Source organism: Panthera tigris, chromosome F3, assembly GCF_018350195.1.
Source record: "Panthera tigris isolate Pti1 chromosome F3, P.tigris_Pti1_mat1.1, whole genome shotgun sequence".
Lineage (NCBI taxonomy): Eukaryota > Metazoa > Chordata > Mammalia > Carnivora > Felidae > Panthera > Panthera tigris.
Window position 1 is genome coordinate 66991022 of NC_056678.1, and position 24562 is coordinate 67015583.

At 51.7% G+C, this 24562-nt stretch overlaps 1 protein-coding gene across 1 annotated transcript; it reads left to right on the top strand.

The window, feature by feature from the left end:
- The first annotated feature begins 208 nt into the window (after positions 1-208).
- LOC102961415 (ETS translocation variant 3-like protein) lies at positions 209-4295 on the top strand. The gene is made up of 5 exons (XM_042976647.1): positions 209-266; positions 392-629; positions 809-995; positions 1328-1448; positions 3817-4295. Exons 1-5 carry the CDS (start codon positions 209-211, stop codon positions 4293-4295), a joined length of 1083 nt encoding a protein of 360 aa, XP_042832581.1.
- The last annotated feature ends 20267 nt before the right edge of the window (positions 4296-24562 follow it).

The window sequence follows — 24562 nt, forward strand, 5'->3', positions numbered from 1 at the left end:
CCGGGTCTGCCCCTGGCCGGGGAGGACGTCCCCAGAGGAGGCCGGGCCCTGCCTTCCGTGCCTGCCACCTGGTCCCCTGCCTCAGGGCCCCTCGTCCTTGTCATCCTCTTCTCTGTCCTCTTTTCTTTGCCTCATTCTTCGCCTCCCTCCTAAGCAGTGACCGGCTCCCCCAGGCCCAGACGCGGCCCTCGCGGCCCCAGAGGCGACCATGCACTGCGGCTGCGGGGCTCAGGGCGTCCCTGTCGCGGGCAGCTCCTGGATCTCAGGTGAGCCTCTGCCAGGCCGCCCGCCCGTCGTCGTCGTCGAGGCCCAGCCGCAGAGGGGCGGCCCCGGGGGGCGGGGTTGCCCCCCTCCCCCCGCAGCGCTGTGGCACTCACCCCCCTCCCCCCAGGCTTGGCCTTCCCGGACTGGGCCTACAAAGCCGAGTCGTCCCCAGGCTCCCGGCAGATCCAGCTGTGGCACTTCATCCTGGAGCTGCTACAGAAGGAAGAGTTCCGCCACGTCATCGCCTGGCAGCAGGGGGAGTACGGCGAGTTTGTCATCAAGGACCCGGACGAGGTGGCCCGCCTCTGGGGCCGCAGGAAGTGCAAGCCACAGATGAATTACGACAAGCTGAGCCGGGCCCTCAGGTGGGAAGGGGCGGCCAGGCGGCCAGAGAGGCCAGGGCTCAAAGACGGGGCTGTGGGTGCTGGCAGCCCCGCCCCCCCGCCCCGGAGGCTGGTGGGGCGCCCAGTGGCTCCCCAGGCTCGCCGGCCGGGGGAGGGGCGTGGCCGGCCCAACTCTGCGTTCTCAACCTCGGAATCCGCAGGTATTACTACAACAAGAGGATCCTGCACAAGACCAAAGGCAAAAGGTTCACGTACAAGTTCAACTTCAGCAAGCTGATTGTCGTCAACTACCCTCTGTGGGAGGTGCGGGCACCACCTTGCCCCCTGCTGCTGGGGGCCCCTGCCCTGTTTCGGCCAGCCCTGGTGCCCATGGGCACGCACGGCGAGGTAGGCAGGAGGCGGCCCCCCCTCCCCTCCGCCCAGGAGGACCCCAGCCCTCCTCTCTGCCTCGGGGGCCCCGGCAGTGGCCAGTGGTCTTCTCCCACTGCTTTCTGGTCCCCCAGCGCCCCGGGGTGGGGGGGGGGGCAGGGCCATCACCCTGAAACACCTTCAGGGGGTGCAGCCTGCGCCTGGGGGCGAGGGTGGTTCCTGCGGGACCCCTCCAGCGGGAGGACCCCAGGGAAGGGGGCGGGGTCTCAGGGAGGAGCCTGGGCATGAACCGGGGAACGCAGGCCGCCGGCCGGCCCACGCCACCCTCACTCCTGCTTCTCCCTCCCCAGCTCCTGCACAGTGCGCTGCTCGCCCGTTGGGCCACAGTGGAGCAGCTGGCCGGGCAGCGGACCCCCCGAGGGCCGCCAGAGGCCTCTGAGGATAAGAAGGGGAGCGGCAGCAGTGCCCCCCGTGAGTGCTCGGGCCCGGGGAGGGCCCAGGGGACTGCAAGCGGGACCCTCCTGGCTGAGCCCATGGGCCAGAGGCTTGAGACGGGGACAATAAAGTCATTCGTTCATTCAACAAACTGAGCCCCAGCTATTCCCTAGGTGTGGGGGCTCAGAGGGGCCGGACGGCCCTCCAGATGCTCAGAGAATGGAGGGAGTAGAGGAGGGACAGTCAGCGAGTGGTGTGGAGAGACTCAGGGAAGCGCCAGGCCCTACGGGAATGCAGAGATGAGCGGGCATCCCGGAGGAGGAGGCCCCTGCCCCCGGTGAGGCAGTGCCCAGGCAGAGGGAATGGCGTTTGCAAGGCAGGGAGTTGTGAGCAAGAGTAGGACCCAAGGCAAGAGTTGTGAGCTGAGGGACCCAGTGACTGGCCGTGGTCAGAGAGTGAGGGGTGGAGCTGGGTTGGAAGGGGCATGTGGCGGGTACCGGCAGGCTTGGGAAGACCATCTAGGCAGAGGGTGACGGGACCAGAACGAAGCACGGGCGGCAGGTGGAGAAGGAGGCTCTGCACAAGGAGGAGGGAGAAGAGCACGGCAAGCAGAGAGAAACAGTGTGTGCAAAGGCCCTGGGGCAGGAAAGAGGGACTAGGAAAGGCCAGCGTGGCAGCACTGGCGATCCCAGGGGGAGTCGGTGGAAATGTAGGCAGAGGTCAGCTCTCCCAGGGCTGTAAACAGCAAAGTGACAAAACCAGACTGTCCGTGAGGAAGATCACGGACACACCTGAGCAGCCTGAGGCTTCACACAGACGGCTCAGACCTGCCCCTCCTCTCCGGGCGACTTCACGGGAGAGAGACCCCGGGCCTTAGCCTTGTCCCCAGAGCCAGGCACCTCTGGGCCCCAGGGTGCAGCCGAGGCTGTGGGCGAGGGTGGCCCAGGGCCTGCTGGGACCCGCTCGGCCACCGGTCTGGCCCCTGGAGAGAGACAGCGCCTGCAGGGCACCCCTGTGTTCCTACCCCTACCCCTCTCCTGGCTCCAGAAGTGCCCCGCACGGAGCTTTCTCTTTGGGGAACCGCGAGGGGGAAAGAGTGTCCCCGGCGAGCCCCAGCTTGGAGTGGGCCGTCTGCACCTTCCTGCCCTCTGTGGGGACACACATGCGCACACACACACACACACACACACACGAGCTGCCTGGCTGAAGTCATCTGAAGGCTGTGCAGGCCCCTCACCCCACCTCCACTCCGGGCACTGGTACCAAGAGAGGATGCTTCTGGGTGGAAAAGTAGCCAGGCCTGCGAACCGGAGGCAGAGGCTGCAGGCCCGGTGCTGGGAGTGGCGGTGGGGGAGGAGGGGGGGGGGGACGGACACTCAGACCGTCTCCTTCACCTGCTCCTCAGCCCCCATCTGATGTCCGAGGGCGGACGCAGCCCCAGACCCAGGGAGAAGGGCAGTGACCCCGGGGGACGGCTCGGGGTCACCTTTGCCTCATGCAGGACCCTGTCCACTGGTTTCCCTTCGTGGGTCCGACTTCAGAACCATCGTTCCTTCCGAATACGTCGGGCGTGTTAAATAATAACTAATTCGCCTTTCCGGTTTTCATTCACTACAGCCCCACCGATGTGATGACATTACTCTTCTAGGTCGATGATGTGGCCTTGCTAAGAGAGGACTCGAGGGGTCAGAGTTGGGCTTTTGGAAATAAGGACAGTGCCGGGAGGTTGTGCTAGTCGCCCCGAGCCCCGGCCCCTGCCCGGGGTTTTGGGCGCCGGGTTGCAGGATGCCCGCAGGGCCAGAGGATCTGGAAGGAGGGGCGGAGGGAAGGATCCTGGGGGAGCAGGCCAGGGCCCAGCCGGCCGAGAAGGCGAGGCCGGGCCCCCCACGCGCTGGCCTCCCACTTGACCTTCGCCAGCAGAGGGGCCTGTACAGATGAGGAGACCGGGGCCTGGATTTCAGGGACAAGCTTGGGGCCACACGCTAGAGCCAGAGCCCTGTGCTACAGAGAGTGCAGACAGGACTCACTGAGTCCCAGGAGACAGTGTCCTCACCCAGTCATCCCACACGCTCGTCCTGAGCTCTTAGGAGGCACCAGGCGGGTCCAGGGGACGGCGATACAGGCGCGGTTCTGGTCCGCACAGAGCCGGGGGCACAGACATTCTGGGGGTAACCACGCTTATCGGGCCAAGGGCCCAGGAGGAGAGGGGCGGGAGCCACAAGGGGGACCCCCAGGTTGACCTGTCTCGCCCCCAGGGAATAGACCCGAAGCAAAGGAAACAGGATGAGGCACAGCAGGGAGAGGAAGTTTCCAGCAAGAGGAAAAGGAAATAGGAAGTAGGTGGAGAAGGGAGATCCCTCCTGACCCTCCCTCCCTCTCTCTCTCTCTCTCTCTCTCTCCCCAGGCCTTGGCTCTCTCCCAGCCCCCTGCCAGCTTGGCCCTTGCTGCCTTCTGGGGAGCCCCCGAGAGGAGCTGCTGGGTCTGGCCTCCTCGGCCCCTCCTCTCCTGCCTTCCCTCCCTTCCGACTGGACCCGCCTCTCAGGGCCCTTCCTGCCCCCTGTCCCCCCAGAGCGGCTGATCCCGGGGACCTCCAAGCCAGACACCCTGCTGCCGGGGCCCGGCTGCCCCCCAGCGACCCACCACTTTCCGGGGCTCCCCCTGTTGGCTGGGCTGGGACAGGGGGCCGGCGAGAGGATCCGGCTTTTGCCCCTGAGGCCCCCGGGGCTGGAGGTAAAGCCCTATCCCATGATGGGGGCAAAGGGACGCCCGGACCCCAGGGAGGGCTTCTCCTCAGAGATACACAGACCCAAAGCCGGGGATGAAAGCCCCGTGTCCCCCCATCTGGAGAACTTCAAGGCAGTGTGGCCCTTGGATCCTCCTTAACTGGGGAGAAGAGGGGAAGTGGGGGGTCCCCCAAAGTCCATGCCTCCTCCCGTGTGTTTCCTTTCTGGCTTTGCACCTTCCCTGGCCTGGAAACAGGTTTCAATTGCAGGAGGCTTTGAAGGGGAGGAGTTGGACAAAAGGGGGTGGGGGGCATGCCGGGGGGGGGGGGACTGAGGCAGGGTGACCCTCCCCTCCCCTCCCACCAAATTATGACTCAGATTAAGGAGGCATCCTTAACCTCAGCTGTCCTCAAAGGAGATGAGCATACAGATTCTGTCGCTTGAGTGCCCCCAGCCCCACCTGCCCACATGACGGAGAAAGCGAGCATCTGGGGAGCCCCTGCCCCCTCGTCCGGGCTGAGGCCCCGGTCTCTCTCCTGCCCCTCCGTGCGCTTCGTCCTCGGCCCTCTGGTCTCTGTGACCCTGGGAGCTCCTGTCCTGCGCGGGTACTTCCTACAAGCCACCATTTCCCCCAAGACGCCAGGCAGTGGGGCAGGGAGGACCCAGCCTCCTCAGCTCTGTAATTCTCCCCGCGAATAAAACACCCTTGGCCAACCACACTCGGCTGACCATCCCACCGCGTCCCCGCTGCCCTGAGCTGCTGTGGGGCTACACGTCACCCCAGGCTCTCCCGGGGGGGGGGGGGCAGGGGACAGGGTGCTGCCATCATCCCCCAGAGAGAGGGGCTGGCAGACGACGTGGTCCGGAGCCACCTGTGCCGCGTGGGGACCAGCCTCAAGGACAGAGCCCGAGCAGAGCGGGGCCTGCCATGGACCTGTGAGCAGAGCCAAGGGGGCAGCGGGTGAAGGGGGCCCTTCCTCTGTCCCCAGCCCTCAGAATGACCAGAGGAGCTGAGGAAGCATGGGGCAGCCAGGGGAGGGGGCCGTGTGGGGGAGGGGCTTTTGCCCAATGAAGGAAAAGCCAACAGGGCAGAATGTTCCAGGAGCCAAGACGAGTGAACCGCATCGCTCTCCTGTCTCTGGGCCACCGATTACAGGTTTAGGACTCGTCTCCACTTCCTGTCTAGGATATGAGGAGGCACAGGGGTCCCTGTGTGTGTGTGTGTGTGTGTGTGTGTGTGTGTCTGCACTGGGCTTGGGGGTCCGTGCATTTTGCTTTCTGCCACCTGCTGTCCTTCCTTGCAACAGATGCCTGGTGGCCTCGAACGGAATGGGGGAAGAGAGGCCCAGAGCAGGGCGGGGCCGGGCCCTCACCCCGGGGAACCCTGGATACAGGCCCGGGGTCTCCCTCCCAGGAGCTATCAGGGGGTCCGTGAAAACCCGCTTCTCACTTGCTCCCAAGGCACAGGCCGATCCCCAGCCCAGCGGGAAGGAGGAACCACCAGCCCCGGGCCTGCCCCTCACCCTGCCTGGTTTGGGAGACAAGCCAGGTCTCCTCTGGCACAAGGAACCGGCTCGCACTGTCATGGGGCCTGGGCCCTGTTCAGAGAGGCCACCCCCCCCCCCCCGCCCCGCCTCGACAGGGTCCCATACTGAAGACCCCATGTACCCTCTGCAGGGCACATGGTGGGTGAACCCGGGACACGGCAACCGGGGGTCCAGAGGACATAAACTCCCAGGGCGCGTGCCCTGCTCTGCTCTGCATAAACCATTTTCTCAACCTTGGCAGTGCGGACATTTGGGGCTGCCTCGTCTTCCCTTCTGGGAGCTGTCCTGTGCGTTCCAGGATGCTTAGGACATCCCCGGCCTCCAGCGGCACCCGCCCCCAGCAGACGCAGTGAACTGTCCCCAGGGGGAGGAAACTGTCCCTGGTTGAGGGTGGCTTCAGTAAGTCCAGATGTTCTGGCAAAGCTGGGCGCTGCGCTGTGCCAGCACAAGAAGTATGAGGGTTCCATGGTGCGAGGGCGCCCTCTGGTGGCCAGGGCCTCCACCGACGCCCGGCGTGGGGGGAGGACTAGGTGTGAGGTGACGGGCACCTTGGGGTCCTCTCAGATTAGGGATTCGCAATTTCACATTGTGAAACCCTCCCACTTCAACCCCCCTTTGCTGATCACGGAGGAGCCCCCGAAGGCTCCACAGGCCTCATGTGACAGCAGACAGCGGGCGAGCGGCTCCTTTGGGACAATCGAGTACAGCCATCAACCCTGGACCTCACGCTCCCTGGCCGCCTGTGGCCGGAAGGGCACAGAGTGGATACTCAGCCCTCCTCCAGCAGCAGCGGGAACCAGGACGAGACACGCAGAGTCAGTGCGCCAACCATCCTTCCTCCTGGACGCTCCGTCGCACCAAAAACAGGGACACTCGTGGGTTCGGGCAGGCTGAGGAATCCCATACCCGAGCTTCACGAAGGCTAGACTGTTGGGAGCCGGAAGGGACCTTTGCGATCACGGCCCAGAGAGAGAGGAAGACACCTGCCCCAAGTCACACGTGTGGAGGGGCCACGTGTAAAATCAAAGTCCCCCAGGTATCAGGGACCGTTCGTCCCACCTCACCACAATCACGTGGACTGAGAGCTTAAGACGCCCCCGAATCCCTTGGAAACGAGAGCGTATTACCTATGGAGAAGGAAATTTTCCGCCGTTCCTGCGTGATTTTTACTATGGCCGCGGTGGGATTCGACAGCAAAAGCGAGCCATTTGCTGCCCTGAGTTGTCAGTGGCGGTGAGGTCCTTCCCTCCCCTCCCCCTCTTCGTCCCTAATGAGGACCCTGTCCAAGAGCGGGGGTAAACGTTCAAGCACCGCGGGTGTTACGTACACACACACGTGTGCGCGCTCACACGTACGCACACGTACGTACGTAACTCAACAAACGCTTCTTAAACACCTGCTCTGCGCCAAGCACCGTGCTGCCAGGTACTGTGGCTCAGGCAACCGCCCTTGAGATACTTTCCTCTGTGAACGTCGGAGCCCCGGACGCCAGGGGGGAGCCGAGAAAGGAGGAGGGTCTTCGGGTGAACCGGGGAGGGGACGGGGCCTTGGCAGTCACTGCGGGAGCTCCGAGTGTGGCGTGCCTGGGGGGCAAGCTTCTTCCTAATGTTCAACACCTAATTTAAAGATCAACTTTGTGGGGTGCCCGGGGCACTCGGTCGGGTAAACGTCCGACTCCGGCTCAGGTCGTGATCTCGCGGTCCGTGAGTTCCAGCCCCGCGTTGTTGGGCTCTGTGCCGACAGCTCGGAGCCTGGAGCCTGTTTCGGATTCTGTGTCTCCCTCTCTCTCTCTGACCCTCCCCGTTCATGCTCTGTCTCTCTCTGTCTCAAAAATAAATAAACGTTAAAAAAAATTTTTTTTAAATACCTAAAAGTAAATCTTAACGCATTTCTCTTTTTTTAATGACTTTTTTTTTTTGAGTTATTTACGTATTTCGAGGAAGGGAACGAGCAGGGGAGGGGCAAAGAGAGAATCCCAAGCGGGCGTCACGATGCCAGCGCACAGCCCAATGCGGGGGCTCGAACCCACAAACGGTGAGCTCGCGACCTGAGCCGAGATCAAGAGCTGGCGGCTTCACCCGCTGAGCCACCCGGGCGCCCCCGGCAGGCGTTTCTAATCCCCGCACACAGTCAGGCAACATGTGCCAACGGCTTGTAAAGTCATCAAAACACATCCCAAGTCCGTGATCGCTTTTCTGCGTGTTACTTCATAAACAGCTCACCGCGCACTCGGACCCCGGGTTGGCCCGCTCGCCACGGCCGACCGTTGGGTCACACGGCCCCGGCCTGTATTTAAGCATTAGCCTTTCCGTGGCCTTCTAGGTTGTTCCTCTTTCTTTGCTTTGTCAACACAATGGTTTCAAAACCTTTGTCCCAAGTTGCCTTGTTTTTTTTTTCTTTTTTGACTTAATTCCTCGAGATACCTCCTGGGGAATGAAATTACGGACTCAAAAACCATGACATTTGAATGGCTTTAGATGCGCACTGCCCAACCGTCCTCAGGAAGGGTTGTAATAGTTTTGAAAGCCACATCTCCGCACCACTCGCTAGGCACCGTGTTGTGTCTCCCGCGAGGCCTACGGCAGCTGGCGGGGGGCGGGTGTGTGGGGGGGTGGTCATCACGCTTCACCGATGAGAACATCAGGTGTAGACGGGCCAGCCAGCTCAGGGCCGAGCCGGGGTGCACTTGGCAGCGGGCTCCACGGCCCGTGCCCCCCCCCCCCCCAGGCCGGCCGAGAGGGTCAACTCAACTGCAAAGGACGGGCTCTCCCCGCCGGGCCCCACCCGTCTCAGTGAGAGAAGTCTGTTCCATCTCTGCCCTCGTCTTCGGTGGGTCTTCAGTCAACGGTGAGGGCGATCGAACGTTTGACCGCTGTCTTGCTGTTTTTTTTTTAAAAATTTTTTTTTCAACGTTTTTTATTTATTTTTGGGACAGAGAGAGAGACAGAGCATGAACGGGGGAGGGGCAGAGAGAGAGGGAGACACAGAATCGGAAACAGGCTCCAGGCTCCGAGCCATCAGCCCAGAGCCTGACGCGGGGCTCGAACTCACAGACCGCGAGATCGTGACCTGGCTGAAGTCGGACGCTTAACCGACTGCGCCACCCAGGCGCCCCTGTCTTGCTGTTTTTAATCTGTACGAATACAATATCTAAAAGACGTGTTAGGGGCGCCCGGCTGGCTCTGTCGGTGGAGCGTTGGACTCTTGCTCTCCGGGGTGTGTGAGCCCCACACTGGGTGTGGAGATGACTGAAGAATAAAATCTTTTGGGGGGCGCTTGGTATGGCTCAGTCGGTTAAGTGTCCTACTTCGGCCTAGGTCATGATCTCGCCGTTCCTGAGTTTGAGCCCCGAGTCAGGCTCTGTGGGGACAGCTCGGCTGTGTTCTGCCCCTCCCCCGCTCATGCTCTGTCTCTCTCCGTCTCAAAAATGAATGAAACATTAAAAATTAAAAAAAAAAAAAAAACTCAAATAAAATAAAATCTCCTAAGGGATGCCTGGGTGGCTCAGTCGGTGAAGCGTCTGACTTCGGCTCAGGTCACGATCTCACAGTTCGTGAGTTCGAGCCCCGCTGTGCTGACGGCTCAAAGCCTGGAGCTGCTTCGGATTCTGTGTCTCCCTCTCTCTCTGCCCCTCCCCCAACTGTGCTCTCTCGCTCGCCCGCTCTCTCTTTCTCGCTCAAAAATGAATAAACATTAAAAAATTAAAACAATAAAAAATTAAATAAAAAATTAAAATATAAAAAGAAGCCCTCCCTTTATGGGGGCTGAGAGCTGTCGTTTCCATTTGAAATGTTAACACATAGCTACTGGGTACTCTGTTTTTCTTTCAGCGCCCTGTGCTTCTGGCCTCAGCCCCTGGGTCCTGTGGTTGGGCCAGAGGTTTTGCCTCCCAGCAGGTGAGCCCCAAACAGCCCACCGCCGGGAACCTGGAAAGGAAGCCGGCAGGGGGTGGGGGGAGGGGGTGGGTAGCAGTCCAGCCATCCCAGGTCCCCAGGCATCGGGTGTGCTGAGTCGCCAGAACAGCAAAGCCGGCGTATCCAGGCCTGTGCGGTCCATCCCGTCCCACTCACCCCCACTCCCCTGCTGAGGGCTGATGGAGAGACCCCTGCGCCTGCAGGGACCCCGGCCCACCCCACCTCTCCCGGAGCTCCCAGGCCGGCGGCAGTGGCTCCCTAAATCTTCCCTCTCTCCCATCCCACCCAGTCGTCCTCGGTCCTCCAGGTGCCCCGGGTCGTCCTCGGTCCTCCAGGTGCCCCAGGTCGTCCTCCGTCCTCCAGGTGCTCTGAGTGGTCCTCTGCCCTTCCTGCCAGACCCTCCCTTCCCTTCCCGCCGACTCTTTCCCCCAGTCTCCCCAGCGACGCGGCTCCCCCCACCTCCCCGCACCTTCACGGCCGGGCCAGGCAGCACCATCCCTTTTGGCAAACCTACTCAGTGACGGGGCCACGCCTGAGAAGCACGCAGCTGAGGAGTCCACGGCTGCGTCCAGAAAGGGGCGGGGCTGTGTTTTTTCCGTGACTTCCATATTCCATTGGATCACACTTTGGTCCTTATCTTGTTCAGCCTCTCCCTGCATCCACCACGCTTGACGACTTTTATTCCATTAGTTGCCAAGATCGATCCCTCCGCAGGTCTCCCTCCCATCCCTAAGATGTTCCTTTTCTTTAAAAAAAAATTTTTTTAATGTTTATTTATTTTTAAGAGACAGAGAAACAGAGCATGAGCAGGGGAGGGACAGAGAGAGAAGGAGACACAGAATCCGAAGCAGGATCCAGGCTCTGAGCCGTCGGCACAGAGCCCGATGCGGGGCTCGAACTCACGAAGCGCAAGATCATGACCTGAGCCGAAGTCGGACGCTTAACCGACTGAGCCACCCAGGCGCCCCAGTAAGATGTTCCTTTTCAAACTCCATTCTGGGGTCCCCTATACACGCCCACCTCCAGGGCTCTCCACGGACCCCGCCACAGCCCTGCTAAACCTGCCCTTGATTCCTGGGTGGTTTCAGTTCTGTCCTGTCTCCCCGCCTTGGCTGCCACCTAAATGCTGACCGTGCCCACGTCTGCACAGCCAGCCATACCTCTGACCCGAGCTCCAGGCTCATCGGTCCACCTGCCCACTGCCTGGACGTCCCACAGGAACCTCGAATGTGTCATGTCCCAAGTGGAGCTCTCTGTCCCAATACCCAGGGCTGCCTCTCACGCCCCTTGCCTTTCTGTTTCTTGCTTTAGTTAATGGCACCACAAAATATCCACTTACACCCAGGGAGAAGCTCGGGGGTCAGGCTGTCCCGCCTTTCCCCTCACCTCCTACACCCTTTCAGTCATCAGATCCTACCAGTTTACCAGTTTTCCCTCCTAAACATTTCTCGAATCTATCCTTTTCTGGATGATCCTATGCTGACCTGGTTAGGCTCTGACCAGCCCATAGAAAGCCCACCCTGCACATCCCATACATTTCTGTTCAAAGTGCCAATCTGACCACGTGACTTAAAACCCTTCTGTGGCTCTCCTGAAAGGAAAAAAAAAAGTCCTCTGTGCCCCCAGTGATGGTAACTTATCTGTACAATAATGTCACTTAAAGAGACAGAGACATGGGAATGCAAACTGGTGCAGCCGGTTTGGAAAACAGGATGGAGGTTCCTCAAAAAACTAAAAATAGAACTACCCCACGACCCAGCAATTGCACTACTAGGCATTTATGCACGGGATACAGGTGGGCTGTTTCGAAGGGACACATGCACCCCCATGTTTACAGCAGCACTGTCGACAACAGCCAAAGGATGGAAAGAGCCCAAATGTCCCTCGATGGATGAGTGGATAAAGAAGATGTGGTCTATATATACAAGGGAGTATTACTCAGCAATCAAAAAGAATGAAATCTGCCATTTGCAACTACGTGGATGGAACTGGAGGCTATGATGCTAAGTGAAATTAGTCAGAGAAAGACAAAAATCCTATGACTTCACTCATATGAATGAGGACTTTAAGAGACAAAACAGATGAACATAAGGGAAGGGAAAAAAATAATATAAAAACAGGGAGGCGGACAAAACAGAAGAGACTCATAAATATGGAGAACAAACTGAGGGTTACGGGAGGGGGTGTCGGGGGGGGATGGGCTGAATGGGGGAGGGGCACTAAGGAATCTACTCCTGAAATCATTGTTGCACTATATGCTAATTTGGATGTAAATTTAAAAAAATAAAAAATAAAACAAGTTTTAAAAAAAGAGATAGAGACAGCTAGTTATAAATACGTATTTATGGCACATCCAACTATAAAAGATCTGGCAATTTACCAATCAAATAGAAACAAAATTAGCAAGCCAATACGTATTTTACTAATAACATTTTTTTAAGTTTAGTTTATTTTGAGAGAGGAAGAGAGTACAAACAGGGGAGGGGGAAAGAGAGAAGGAGAGAGCGAGAATCTCAAACAGGCTCGGCACTATAAGCGTGGAGCCTGACGTGGGGCTCAAACCCACCAACTGTGAGATCGTGACCTGAGCCGAAATCAAGAATCAGATGCCTAACTGCCTGAACTGCCCAGGCACTCCTTTATTTTACTAGTAACATTAATTTATTGCAACAGATGGTATTTACTGAAACCGATGACTGCACAAAGCGTGACCCTCCAGCGCAAGTTCCCCGGTGTTTGGCAGGCGTGTGACAACTCACCTCTGCCGCCACTCTCCGTTAGAACTTCTGCTAACCCCCTCTTCACGCCACCTGGAGGGAAGAACCAAGTCCTCTATTCTCTGTGCGGTGGCTGACACCATTAAAGCGGCGCTCCTCAGCACCAACTCATCATAAACACAAAGGCAAATGCAAACACTGAAACCAACTGGCAACTTAAGTCATAGAGCGCCTCCCGGATAATCCAAAACATGATTAGCTCATTTGTTTGTTATCTTATCACTAAAAGTAAGACCCAAAAGTTAACCTTTCCGCAGAAGTTTCATGGACTTTGGCTTGAAACCTACAGAACCGAGTCAGAGTTCCAGAAAGAGCCAGGAGCTCCCCACTGCACCCGACACAAACACTCAGAGCCACGTCTGTAGCCATTCCCCGCCATCCACTTGACATCCCAGTGGAAACAAATTGCTTGCGCCTCTGGGCTTTGCATGCCTCCTCATCCCCCTGACTGAAAGGCCCTGTTTTGCCCACTTCTGAAGCTAACTCCTCCTCATCTTTTAGAATTTCACTCAGAAGCTCATCCTGAACCCTCAGGCAGGATCCAACAGGATTTGTCCGAGCTTGCCCCCGGACCAGGCAGCATGGAAACACGGCCACCAGACTAAACCCCAGGCTCCCTGCAGCAGTGGAGGGAAGCCCTCACCGTGGCTGAGCCGTACAGCTTGCCGTGATGATTGTTTGTGACCTTGGACGTGCCATTTCACCACCTAGGACCTCAGCCGCCCCAACTGCGACGCAGGAACAATACAGATAAACTGGCCCAGGTGAAAAGTATAGGCAAACTTGATGCGGCCTGGGCTCGAAGCAAAATATTAGAAGCAACCCAATGGCCACAAATTACACAGATTAGGGCCCATCCATAGAATGGAATCTCATGCACAGACAGAAAGAAAGAGGAAGCTCTCTGTGTACGGATGTGGAAACACCTCTGAGATTTGTATTGGGAGGGAGTAGGGACATAGCAGTGTCCGTGGGATGTTATCATTTGTCTGTGAAAGGGGGGAGGGAATGCATATTCACATTTTCTTGCTTCTGCACTAAAATGTCCGGAAAGGTAGACAAGCACTAATCACAGAGGTTACCGTTAGCGAGAAGGAAGTGGGTGGGTGGAGGGCACAGGTGACAGATTTTTCACCGCACAGACTTTATGTTCATGATTTTAAAGTGTATTTCTTTATCTTGAGAGAGAGAGAGAGCGCGGGGGGTGGGCAGAGAGAGAGGGAGACAGAGTCCCAAGCAGGCTTCATGCGGTCAGCACCGAGCCCACATCGGGGCTCGATCCCACCGACCGCGAGATCATGACCTGAGCCAAAACCCAGAGTCGGACGCCCCACCAACCGAGCCACCCAGGCGCCCCACGTTTATGATTTTTAAACTACAAGATTGTTATTAGTTATATAAAAAGTAAATGAATTTAAGAGCAAACGGTAATATTGCTGCCATGGCCACATCTCGGGATCAAGCGGGGAAACCAAACAAAATCTGCAAAAGCACGTGCCGTGGTCGGAAAGCGTGGAGCGACGGCAGCATTTGTGTGGTGAAGTGACTACCCTCCGGGGTCACTTGCCTGCCCTTCTCTATCCCTGCACCCCTCCCGCCCACTCACCGGGAGGACCAAGCTGCCATGTGACAGAGGGACGTGGGGAGGCTGCAATTCAGGAAAGGACAGCTGGGCACATGATCTCGTGCCTGCTTGTATTATGGCGGGCGGGTCCCACGTGCAAACCCTCCCCCCCAGGAGCCTTCCTCCCACCCTCCCTTCCCACAGCTCAGTCCCACCCAGACCTTCTCGTGGGCCCCCGCACAATCGTGACCTTCCTTACTCAGTTGGACGTTCTCCCAGGAGCCTCGAGGCCGCCCAACAGCAGGTCCCCACAGAGATACTGGGTGCTGAGTCCTGAGATCCTGGGTGAGCTAGCTCAGGATGAGTCACTTCGGATGGGCTTCCCGCCTCTTGTCCCTCTTGCTTCAAAGAAACTGGAAGGGTGAGGGCGCCTGGCTGGCTCAGAGCACATGACTCTTGATCTCAGGGTCATGAGTTTGAGCTCCATGTTGGGTGTAGAGATTACTTAAAACTTAAAAAAAAAAAAAACAAACAGAACTGGAAGGGAAGAATGCCAACGTTGGCTTCTGGAGAGCAGGCAGGTGCCATGGAAATAACACCCCAGCAATGCCCACAGGAAGGGTCTTCTGTGAAATTCTACGCTGAGTCCTACTTGGTTCAAGGAACGGCCAGAAAGACCCTAATCATGAAATGATTAGACACATGGATTTTGGTCATGTGTCTATTCATTCAACAAATATTTACTGAGTGCCTACTAAGTGCCAGGTGCTGGGCTAGATAATGGCATGCTGGTAAACAGGCTGTCCAAAAACAAAAATTAAAAGGCCCTGATTTTTTTTGTTTTGAGTAGGTTCCACACCCAATGGGGGGCTCGAAGTCATGACCTCAAGATCAAGAGTCACATGTTCCACCAAATGAGCCTGCCAGACACCCCAAAAAAGCCCTGATTCAAAGCATCTGTCAACGACCATGGTGTGAATACTCCCGCTACGGTCCACATCAGCTGTAGGACGTCACTGAATGTGGAACTGGGAGGAGAGAGGCACACCTGGTTCTCGTCGGCACAGGCTGGCCGCAGCACGCCACCAGACGACGAGCAAAACACACGGACTCTACCTTCATGAGCGCGTGGCATAATAACTAACGTTTCCTGAGTGTTCGCTGTGCGCCAGATAATATTCTAGTAACTTCGTCATTATAAACCGTTAAGTTGTCACGACAAACCCTACATGGCGAGTTTTATCATCTGATAACAGGAAATGGCACACATAGTCTCGACGTGTGACTTGAAGTGGGAAGCCAACAGACAGGGTACTGGAATAAACTATCGACAAGGGGGCAGGGGCAGGATATGATGACCGGGGCAGAATCTCTCCCCGCCTGGGTACCTTAATGAGTAAGCACAGGAGGGCCGCATGCTACCCTGTTCACCCATCCCGCTGGTTAAGCCACTGAAATTTGGGGATTGTTATGCTAGCTAGAATCATCCTGGGACAAATATTTTCAGTTGGTGGCAAGTATTCGTATTTGTCACACGGAGGCCATCGTTCCACGGTTTTCTGATTTCCACGGTTGAACGTTGAGAAGTCAGCCATCAGTATAAATGTTGCCACTTTTACAGACAGCGGGGTTTTTCTCTAGTCCCTTAAAAACATCTTCCTGTGCAATGATTTTAATAGGCATCCCTAACATACAAAGAATAGGGGCGCCTAGGTGGTTCAGTCGGGTAAGCCTCTGGCTCTTGGTTTCAGCTCAGGTCCTGATCTCATGGTTCGTGGCATCGGGTTCTGGGTTGACAGCTTGGAGCCTGCTTAGGAGTCTCTCTCTCTCTCTCTCTCTCTCTCTCTCTCTCTCTCTCCCACGCTCTCTGCCCCTCCCCCACTCAGTGCTCTCTGTCTCTCTCAAAATAAGTAAATAAAAACATTAAATAAATAAAATAAAACACAAGAGATAACTATGTTTAACATAACCACAATACCATTATCATATCAAGAGTATTAGCAATGGTATTACTAGTATATCAATATACTCTTATCAATAATTCCTAATATCCAGTGATCTAATGTCTAAATTGACTCACAAACGCCATATGCTTTTTTAAACGTTTTAGCAATTTGTTTCTTTGAATCAGTATCCATAAGGCCCACATATTACGATTGCTTGGTATGATTTTTAAAATCTCGTAATCTATAGGTTCCCCATACACACACACATACAAACACACACAAAAAATCTATATATAAGATATAGATTATATATATATATATACACATATATATGTGTAGATAATATACTTTGATATATTCCATCAGTTTCTGTGGTTTTCCTCAAATAGATTTGGTATATACTTTGTTAGATTTTTTTGTTTTTGTTTTTTTATTTTTTACGTAGGCTCCACACCCAACATGGGGCTCAAACTCACAACCCTGAGCCCAAGAGTCACATGCTCCACTGACGGAACCAGCCAGCTGTCCCTATTTTGTTAGATTTATACTTAAGTATCTCATTTTGGGGAGTGCTATTTGAAATGGTAATGTGTTTTTAATTTCAGATTTCACTAGTTCATCGCCGATATATAGAAAAGCAATTGACTTTTGCGTATTAGCCTCATTTTCTGCAACTTTTCTCTAATCTCTTATTAAGTTACAGGAATTTTTTGTTGACTCTGATTTTCTACATAGATGATCATGTCATCTACAAAGTTTTATTTACCTCTTCCCAATCTGTATCCTTTTTACTTCTTTTTCTTATTACATTAGCTAGAATTTCCAGTATAATATTGAAAAGGAGTGGTGAGAGGAGACATCCTTGTCATGTTATTGATCTTAGTGGGAAAGTTTCGAGTTTCTCACCAAAAGTATGATGTTAGCTATAGGATTTTTGTAGATGTTCTTTTATCGAGTTGAGGAAGTTCTCTATTCCTAGATTAAGAGGTTTGTTTTTTTTTTATCATGAATGGTTGTTACATTCATGTCAAATGTTTTTTTCTACACCTATTGATATGATCATATAATTTTTCTTCTTTAGGCTGTTGATATGATGGATCACATTCATTGATTTTTGAATGTTGAATCAGTGTATAATTCTTTTTATACATTGTTGAATTTGATTTGCTAACATTTTGTTGAGGATTTTTGTATTTATGTTTATGAAAGACATTGGTCTGTAGTTTCCTAACAATGTGTGTGGTTTTGTTATTAGGATAAGACTGGCCTCATAGAATGAGTTACAAAGTATTTCCTCTCCTTCTGTCTTCTGGAAAAGATTGAAGAGAATTGGTAATAATTTTTTTCATAAATGTTTGGTAAAAATACCAGTCAGCAAATCTGTGCCTGGTGCTTCCTGTTCTTAAGGGTTATTAATTATTAGTTCAAAAACATTTTTTAAGATACAGGCCTATTCAGATTGCTTCTTTCTTCTTGTATGAGTTTTGGCAGACGGTGCTTTTGAAGGAGTTTGTCCATTTTATCTAAGTTATCAAGTATGTGGGCATATAGCTGTTCATAACATTCCTTCGTTATCCTTTTAATGTCCATGGGTTCTGTAGTGATGCCCTTTTTTACTTCCGATATTAGTAACTTGTGATTTTCTTAGTTAGCCTGGCTAAGGGCTCATCAATTCTATTGAGCATCTCAAAGAACCAGATTTTGCGTTTGTTTGTTTTCTCTACTGATTTCCTATTTTCAATTTCATTGATTTCTGCTCTAGTTTTTATTGTTTTTTATCTTCCGCTCACTTTTGGTTTAATTTGCTCTGCTTTTTCTAGTTTCCTAAGGAGGAAACTTAGATAATTGATTTTAGATCTTTCTTCTTTTCCAAAAAATGTATTCAATGCTATAAATTTCTCTTTAAGCACTGTTTTTACTGGATTCCACAAATTTTGATATACTGGGGGGTTTTTTTAATTTAATCAGAATATTTTAAAATTTAGCTTGAGATTTCTTCTTTGATCTGTTGTTTGGAAGTATACCATTACATTTCCAAGTATTTGGGGATTTCTAGCTATCTGCCCATTATTGATTTCTAATTTAATTTCATTGGGGTCTAAGAGCAAACACTGTATGATTTCTACTCTTTAAAAACTTGTTAAAGGGTGTCTTATGGCCCAGAATGGGGTCTCCCTTGGCGAATGTCTCAGGTGAGCTTGAGAAGAATGTGGTACCTGCTGTTGCTGGATGAAGGGGTCTGTAGATGTCCATTATATCCAGTTGATTGATGGTGCTGCTGAGTTCAACTCTGTCCCTACTGATTTTACGCCTGCTGGATCTGTCCATTTGTGACAGAGGAATGTTAAAGTCTTCAACTATAATACTGAATTAATATATTTCTCTTCGCAGTTGCATCAGTTTTTGCCTTACACATTTTGATAATCTGTTTTGGATGCATACACATAGGATTGTCATGGCTTCTTGGAATATGGACTCCTTTATCATTACATAATTCCCCTCTTTATCTCTGATAACTTTCCTTGATCTGACATCTGCTTTGTCTGAAATTAATGTAGCCACTTCTACTTTTTTTTTGAGTAGCATACCTTTTCCTGTCTTTTTTTTTTAACACAAAGATTGAGTTTGTAGTTAAAAACTTTCCCACAAAGAAAATTCCAGGTCCAAATGGCTTCACTGGGGTATTCTATAAAACATTTAAAGAAGAAATAATGCCAATTCCACACAAACCCTTTCAGAAAATTGAAGAGGAAGAAATTCTTTCCAACTTATTCTACAAAGCCAGCATGACTCAAAACCAGATGGGGCGTCACAAGAAAAGAAAGCAACAGACTAGTATCTTTCATGAACATAGATGTAACAATTCTTAACAAAATTTTAGCAAATCAAATCAAATCATAAAGAAAAGGTTAACATCACAACCAGGTGGGGTGTATCCCAGAAATTCCAGGCTGGTTCAACGTTGAAAATCTACAATATCAAACAACTAAAGAAGAAAAACCATATGATCATCTCAGTCAATCCAGAAAAAAACAATTGATAAAATACGAACATCTATCTATTCTTGATTTTAAAACAAAACAAAACAGAAACAAAAAACAAACAAAAGCAACTCTCAGCACACTAGGAATAAACGGGGACGTCCACAGTCTGATAGAGGAGCACCTAGGAAAAACCTACAAGATAACATCACATTTAATGGTGTAAAATCAATGGCTTTCCTCCAAAGATCAGAAACAAGACAGGAATGCATGCTCCCACTAGTTCTATCAACTTTGTTCTGGAGGTTCTAGCTAGTGCAGTAAGACAAGAAAAAGGAAATGAAAGGAACGCATACTGGAAAGGAAGGAGGAAAATTGTCTTTATTCTCAGACAACATGCTCATCCATACAGAAAATCTTATGGAATCTACAAAACACCTACTAGAACGAATGAGTGGTTTTAGCAAGATTGTAAGATATAAGATCAATATATACAAAAATTACTATAGATCCATGTACTAGCAGTAAGCAATTTGAAATTGAAATTTTAGGGGCACCTGGCTGGCTCAGTCGGAGAAGCATGTGACTCTTGATCTTGGGGTCATGAGTTCAAGCCCTACGCTGAGTGCAGAGATTACTTAAATAAATAAAACTTGGGGCGCCTGGGTGGCGCAGTCGGTTAAGCGTCCGACTTCAGCCAGGTCACGATCTCGCGGTCTGTGAGTTCGAGCCCCGCGTCAGGCTCTGGGCTGATGGCTCGGAGCCTGGAGCCTGTTTCCGATTCTGTGTCTCCCTCTCTCTCTGCCCCTCCCCCGTTCATGCTCTGTCTCTCTCTCTGTCCCAAAAATAAATAAAAAATGTTGAAAAAAAAATTTTTTTTAAAAATAAAATAAAATAAAAAAATAAAACTTAAAAGAAAAGAGAGAAACCTAAGAGAAAAGAAAAGTCCCATTCAGCAATAAACTGATGTACTCAACAATATAGACGAGCCTGAAAATATGCTGAGTAAAAGAAGTCATGCAGACAAGAATACATACTGTATGATTTCATTTATATAAATTCTAAAAGATGCAAACTAATCTACTGGGGCAAAAAGCAGATCCCAGATTGCCCAGGAACTAGGAGGGGTGGGGGGTGGGGGTCCAGGGGGAAGGAGCGGAAGGCAAGAATCAGAAATGAACAAAAAGTAGAGCTTAGAGGTAATCAACATACCCATTACCCTGATCGTGGTGATTGTTTCATGGGTGTGTGTCAAAACCCCTCAAGTTGCACATTTTAAATATGAAAAATTGATTATATGTCAACACTTTCTTTTTTAAATTTAAGAACATTTTCAGTTTTTAAAGCAAGCTTCGGGCGGTTTTTAAAAAAGTATCTTCCCCTTGGCCTCTCACCTTTTTTTGTAGCTCACTTCTGATCCTGGGAACTTTTCCTTATTCAGAGGGAAAAAATAACACACGTACACAGCCAGCTTCCCGAAATATTAGCCTTCAATCTAAAACCGGTTTTCTTTCACACATTTTCCTTTACAATGTATCTTGGCACCTTCCCTGCTATTCAGTTCGTCTCAGCTACCAGAGGTGTTGGTGGGAGAGAGCTGGTTTCTAAGGTAACCACAGACAGTTAAGGTACCAAGCTTGGGAGGCTGGAGTGCACACCCAGAGGTGACCCCCCCCAGGCAGCACAGACCTCCCCTCAGTGGGAGTTAAGGTGAGAAGCTCCTTCTCCACTAAATGCCTTGAGATCTTCAGAAACCATGAAGGGCCGAACTTCTGGGGGTGGCGTCTCAAGGCATCAAGGGACAGTAGAAAGGGAGACACAGAACGGAGAGCAGGAAGGTGAGATCTGCTGGTCACCGCCCCGTGGGAAAGAGGACCGTGCAGACGGACCCGGACTTCCAGCAACACCCTCGCCAGTGTCCCCGCAGTAAGCCTGCACCCTTCTAATCTTCTGAGAACCTCCTGCCTCTGCACCGTTCTTTGGTTTCATCTTTTCCTCCAGTGCTGGCACCGTGCCTACAACATTGAGGGGGTGTGGTTGACAGTTAAGCACAGACTCGGGAGACAGACAGCCTGGGTTCCCAGCTCTGTGACCCTAAGCAAGTCATTCAACCTCTCTGGGCCTCAGATTCCCATCTGAAAAGAAGGGGTAACGGTAAGCACCTCAAAAGGTTGCTTGAGAGGATCTAATGGTTAATACTGACAGTCTGTTTAGAATGGTATTCACACAGTAAGCACTGTATATGTTTGGCGTATGGTTATCACTTCATATTAAAATGTGATCGGGAACTCAACAGGTTCAACGAACAGAATACTGAGTGGCATTCAAAGGGGGTGCATAACACAGGTTGACTGCTGGTTATCCTGTCTACCCAAAAGCATTCTAGAGGAATCTAAATCAGCCAGAAAATAAGTCTCCGCCTTAGGGCTAAACAATACCTTAACTAAGCCAGCCTTTCCACTTCCCCTTTCCAGTGGAGAAGGGCTACAAGAAGGACAAAAGATCTCCAATAAACGGTGGCACTGGGGCCTTCAGTGGTGACGTTATCTTCAGAAGGAGAATGGCTGCAACCTGGAGCCATCACTCTCTAGGACACACCTGCTTTGGTCTGGGGATGTCTGCCTGTGAATGAGAAGCTGTTTCTCTAGAACTCACTCCGAACCATTCGAGGCTCTGTTATCACTACTCTCCCTCCGCCACTCAGTCAAGCGTTAAGTTTCTAGAATCCCTCCCCGCAAATAGGAGCCGCCCATACCTGTGTTTTCCTCTGCTTCTCACGCCTAAAGATGAGGAAGTATGAATTCAAGCTTCAATTTATCAAATTAATGAAACTTCTTCCTAACCACCTACAACCTGTCTGTGCCCTTCCTAGTTTCCTTAAGTATAAATGAACGAAAGCAGCATAAGAACGAATGCCCTCCCCACCCCACAGGATGTTGGACAGAGGAAAGGATTCATTTATTAATAGAGTTCTGGGGGGGGGGGAGTTAAAAGGACCACGTCAACTCAAGACATCACTTCTTAATGTCTATTTTGATTTTTCTGTCCAGCACGCTACAGTTTACAGAGCCCATGCTTGAACTTATTCTATCCTTACGACCTGCAAACAGCGGTCCCAGAGCTGAAAAGGGACACAGTCCCCCCAAAAACTCAGTTCTTTGGACTCCTAGTCTAGTGCTCTTTCCATTAACCAGCCGCTGCTTCCAGATCCCCTACAACGCAGTCTGTCTTGGGTCTAATCCAGGTCTTGTTTCTAAACCAAGAGTTGCAATTCACTTGAGTGGCCAGCTAACTTGAAGGAACTCTCTTCTGCTGAAGCACCCCCCGCCCCCGCCGCAACCCTCTTCCCCATAGACTTCAAAATGGAGTGTACCAAGAGATGCTCAGGTGTGCAAGAGGAAAACGTCTAAGAGTGCGTGCACAGTAGTATTTAACTGTAGCAAACACAATTGTCTACGCTTTACTAAAACCTGTCTTTAACACAGGGATCGACCTAGAGCTCTCTCTGGGCAGCGTGTCAGATGTTTCCAGGAACGGACAGTAATGCCACCCACAGCTGAGACCTCCGTTTTCTCCATCGTGTAACGCCATCCGCCAAAAACAGGCCTGTTAATTGCTACAAACTTGACAATTCTTAGGAAAGACACGGAGAATGACCATGAAAATCCTTGTTCTGCAGAGATTCACTGGTTATCTCCAGAGAAAGGCCCCACAAGAGATACTGAACACAGAAGAGATACCCGTTTTTATGTGACAGCGTCCTATGCTGAGGACTGGCCGGCAAGAGTGTACTAACACTTATGTTCCAAACCAAACAACGACAACAAAAAATCCACTTAATCTGTTCCTTCAAAGTGAACAGGGCAGTCTATTAATGAGTGAGAAAGGCATTGCTTTTCTAAAGAAAGTCATGCATATGGGGAAAGCATTTTGAAAATGCACGACTACATATGGGTCCAATATTGTGATTTTTAAAATTTACTTATCGGGGAGCTTGAGTGGCACAGTCAGTCAAGTGTCTGACTCTTTATTTGGGCTCAGGTCATGATCTCAGAGTCCTGCGAAAGAGGCCGCGTCAGGCTCTATGCTGAGCGCAGAACCTGCTTGGGATTCTCTCTCTCCCTCTCTCTGCCCCTCCCCCACGAACATGCACTCACATTCTCTCTCTCTCTCTGTCTCTCAAAATAAGTAAACATAAAACAATAAAATTTATTTATCAAAAACAATGTGTTACCTGTAAAACATATATATATATATATACATATATATATGCATACATATATATATATATATTTTTTTTTTTTTAATCAAGTAAACCCCATGCCCAATGTGGGGCTCAAACTCATGACCCCGATGTCAAGAGCTGCATGGTCTACCTAGTGAGCCAGCCAGGCACCCCGTCACCTGTAAAACTTTTGTCTGCACGCTTGAAAAACTAAGAAACAGAATTTTAAAATCCGTTTTAAAAACCTAACTGAACTTTCTTAGTAGGTTTGGACCCGTTTGTTAAAAATACAAAACGCAGTACCTTTCAATCAAATACCAAACAACTAATTGACTTAAAATGTAAATTTGCTGACTGGATTTCAATGGAAACCTTTGTATCGTGGCGAACGGACTGGAAAATGAGTCATAATTTAATAAATGCAACCAAGGATGCTCTTCCCCCATTTTAATCTACCTCTTTGACAAGTATCTCTTCCAGTTATGACAGCCAATACCTTTCACTAAAAAAGTATGATTTTAAAAATGTACTTGATCTTTATTTCGATCTTCGCGTATTCCTACGCTAGGGCATGTTTTATAGGGTATGTAATAAAACTGCATGTACACAATTGTTTTTAAAACATTGCATGTATTCAGAAAGCACGATGGGACGTGTCTGGCGACCACTGGTTGGTCTATCAGCACAGAGGAAGTGTCCACATTCGGGAGCATCATCCTCGCAGGTAGAACGGGAAAGGAATAAACAACAGGACGGCAGCAATTTGGACCGTGGCGCTTCAGATGCCGGCAGACCACCCGTCTTGGGGAGTTCTGACCTGGGAGGCGGTGAAGACGGTGAAGGCAGCAGGTCTTTCTTTTAATTGTCAACCTGCACTTGGTATCATCTAGGGGAAGCTCCTGGGTTATTCTAATCGTCGGCCAATGCTTACTCGTCTTTCCTCGTGCTAACTGGTAACGCTGCTGGGGTCAGTCCACACGGCTCCGTCCACACTGCTCATGGATGTGTGGGTAAGCACACGTGCACCGTGCATGTATTCCCCGCCCCCCCCCGCCCCCCAACGATCAAGGTGGTGTGGGAGGGAGGGAACACACTGCCCGCGGGGTGTTCTACAGTAGCACTTACCTAGGCCGGAAGACAGAGAGCATTCCCCAGTCCCGATGGAAAAGTTTCCTTTTTATCTTATTTTTAACTGTAATGCCGGGGACCCTCTGACCAATGTCATGTTACTTGGAAAGATTGAGGAACCGTGATTCTGCGACAGGGGTTGTAAAGATAGAATTGTCCTCGAAAGGCTCTTCCACGGAGTTCAAAAACGCTCCAGGGCTGGCACCAAGGTGCCCAAACGCAGGGGAGCGGGAAGAGCGAAAGGTCTCTGCCTCCCAGGTTGGGGGGGGGGGGGGCGTCGGAGGTAGGGAGGTCACGGACACCGGGAACAGGCTAAAGAGCTCCCGGCACCCAGGAAGAAGGGCC

What these genes read in the sequence shown, in the direction of transcription:
- LOC102961415 (XM_042976647.1), top strand. Translation starts at nt 209, where the DNA reads ATGCACTGCGGCTGCGGGGCTCAGGGCGTCCCTGTCGCGGGCAGCTCC. An exon ending in GGGCAGCTCCTGGATCTCAG is followed by an intron (nt 267 to 391) that starts GTGAGCCTCTGC and finishes CCCTCCCCCCAG; the next exon opens with GCTTGGCCTTCCCGGACTGG. An exon ending in CCATGGGCACGCACGGCGAG is followed by an intron (nt 996 to 1,327) that starts GTAGGCAGGAGG and finishes CTCCCTCCCCAG; the next exon opens with CTCCTGCACAGTGCGCTGCT.